Here is a 2,395-nt window from a genome sequence, read left to right as displayed (position 1 = left end):
TTGTTTTGAGACAGGGTCTGGTTCTGTCACCCAGGCAGAACCTGGTGGAAACTTTACAGGCTTGTGCCTTTAAAGTTTTTTTTTTGAAAAAGTTTTGGACAATTTTAGACAAAATTTCAATGGTTACCATTTTTGCAAAAAAAAAGTCTTCATTATCATAAAGTATATTATGGTCTTAAAAATTGAGGATTGTTAATTCTGTCTATGCGTAATTTCTAAAACTTGGTATAATAAATCTCTTTTTAAATTTCCTTTAGCATATAATTTCTAAAGTTAAAAAAATCATGCATAAACTTAATTGCTACCATCGTGTTTTTCAGCCTGGCTGGGTTGTTTTGGACCAACCAGATGCTGCTTGCCATTTGCAGCAACAACAGGAACCTTCTCCTCTACCTCCAGGATGGGAAGAGAGGCAGGATATCCTTGGAAGGACCTACTATGTAAACCATGAATCTAGAAGAACACAGTGGAAAAGACCAACCCCTCAGTATGTGCTGATGGCTTTCACAGTTTTAATCTGGAAGCACTTTAACTACGAATGTTCATTTTGAAGTCATATCTCAGATGGATTCATAACAGTATAGTGATCCATAAACTATAAGAATACTAGGATTTTTATGGCCCAGGACTTTGAAAATCCTAACTCTGCTGTTTCTTTTTTTAAATGACTTGATAATATTCAAAATTATTTGACACTAGATACTACCCTTTTAATTGTCTCTTAATTTTAATAAGTTTTTAATTATTATATAGCCACAAATGGTATATATTTCTTTTTAGGCTGAATTAGAAGTCTTGGAGAATTTTTATAGTTTATTATTAAAATATAATAAAATGTTAATTTCTACAGTACTCTTTTTAAAATATAAATTATTTGTAAAATATAAAAGACTCAATAATAAGGGTCTTACGTTAAACGCCCATTTGATAGTCTGGTCAATATCCACACAACTTCCAGCATGCACAGATCAAAGATGGAACGACTTTCAACATATTCTAACTTATGTCTCCTCAGTGATTTCTTTTTATTATCATTAGACTGTGTATACATTTATAAAATCTCCCATTCATATTTATTCTCAAATCCGCTTCCATTTTTCCTTCCATATAGTCTTATAAAGTCTTCCTTTAGTCTTCTGTTTGAAACATACTTGTAATTTTTTAATGTGTTCATTAGTCTCCTAATTTTTGGCTTTGATATTTTATGCCTGATACATGCCAGGCACTTTCATAGATATTTTCTGTTCTCATATCCTTCCAAAACAAATCAGCAATTCAAGTACTTCATGGCACAGAAGCTTCACTCTTCATAGAGTGACATACAGACTGCAAAGCTGAAGACACTATAAAATTCTGCAGAATTGCCCTGTTGCGTACCTCAGTATTATGGCAAGCCTTACTTGAGCAAAATGACATGTCTTTCACTGTGGCTGATGTCATTTTCAGGTAGCCAAAATCAAATATTTAGGGGGAAAAAAAACAAGCTTTCCCTTAGAACTATGTATCAAAGTTATGTTTTCTTTAGCTACAGTACAGTAAGAACTGGTCTTCCAACTAGCCTGAGCTCATGTGGCATTAAATAAATTAACAATAATTTTATTATTAAATATTTGAACAAAATTCTTGATCTGATAGACTGGTTATATTAAATGCAAATAATTAGAATAATATAAATGACTGGGGTAAGGGTGTTCAATCTGATTTTTTTTTTAATTTTTGTGGGTCCCTAATAGGTATATATATTTGTGGGGTACATGAGATGTTTTGATGTAGGCATGCAAGGCATAATAATCACATCATGGAAAATGGGGTGTCCATCCTCACAAGCCTTTATCCTTTTTCTTACAAACAATCCAATTACAGTCTTCTGGTTGTTTTTAAATGTACAATTCAATTATTATTGACTGTAGTCACCTGTTAAGCTATCAAATACTAGGTCTTATTCATTCTGTCTATTTTTTTTTAAATGCTCATTAACCATCCAATCTGATTTATTGTACTCCTAAGCTCAGACAAATCTTTACTATTACCGTTTTCAGAACAGGCTCATGACTGTATATTACCAAAAACAGATACCATTCCTAACAGATATGTAATTCCTAAGCTTTTCATTATAAAATTATTACACCATCTTTCATTCTGCCCTTCACATTGATGCATGGAGTACTCTACTCCTGGCTTAAGACCAATTCTAGAAAATATACTCTCTGATTCACAAAAATGTATGTGTAACTCTATTACTCTTATAATAACATGGCAAAATAATGTAATGAAATAATCTGTGAAGCTCTCTGATAGTCATTCATTCAACAAATATTTTTGAGTACCTATATGTGTTGGACATTATCCTAGACACAGTGACACTTAAATATCAAATCAGACATGTTGTACCTTT

General features: G+C 32.1%; 1 protein-coding gene across 1 annotated transcript in view; it reads left to right on the top strand.

The window, feature by feature from the left end:
- The window catches only part of NEDD4 (neural precursor cell expressed, developmentally down-regulated 4, E3 ubiquitin protein ligase), a 96,918-nt gene that overhangs the window by 52,345 nt on the left and 42,178 nt on the right, over positions 1-2,395 (top strand). The window contains exon 5 of the mRNA XM_011986738.1: positions 321-509. Coding sequence (XP_011842128.1) covers positions 321-509 — 189 coding nt within the window. The remainder of the gene's footprint in view (positions 1-320; positions 510-2,395) is intronic.

This window comes from Mandrillus leucophaeus, unplaced genomic scaffold (genome assembly GCF_000951045.1).
Source record: "Mandrillus leucophaeus isolate KB7577 unplaced genomic scaffold, Mleu.le_1.0 Scaffold108, whole genome shotgun sequence".
NCBI classification, from domain to species: Eukaryota; Metazoa; Chordata; class Mammalia; order Primates; family Cercopithecidae; genus Mandrillus; species Mandrillus leucophaeus.
Note: the sequence above shows the minus strand (reverse complement) of the source record. Positions and strands in the feature narration are given on the sequence as shown.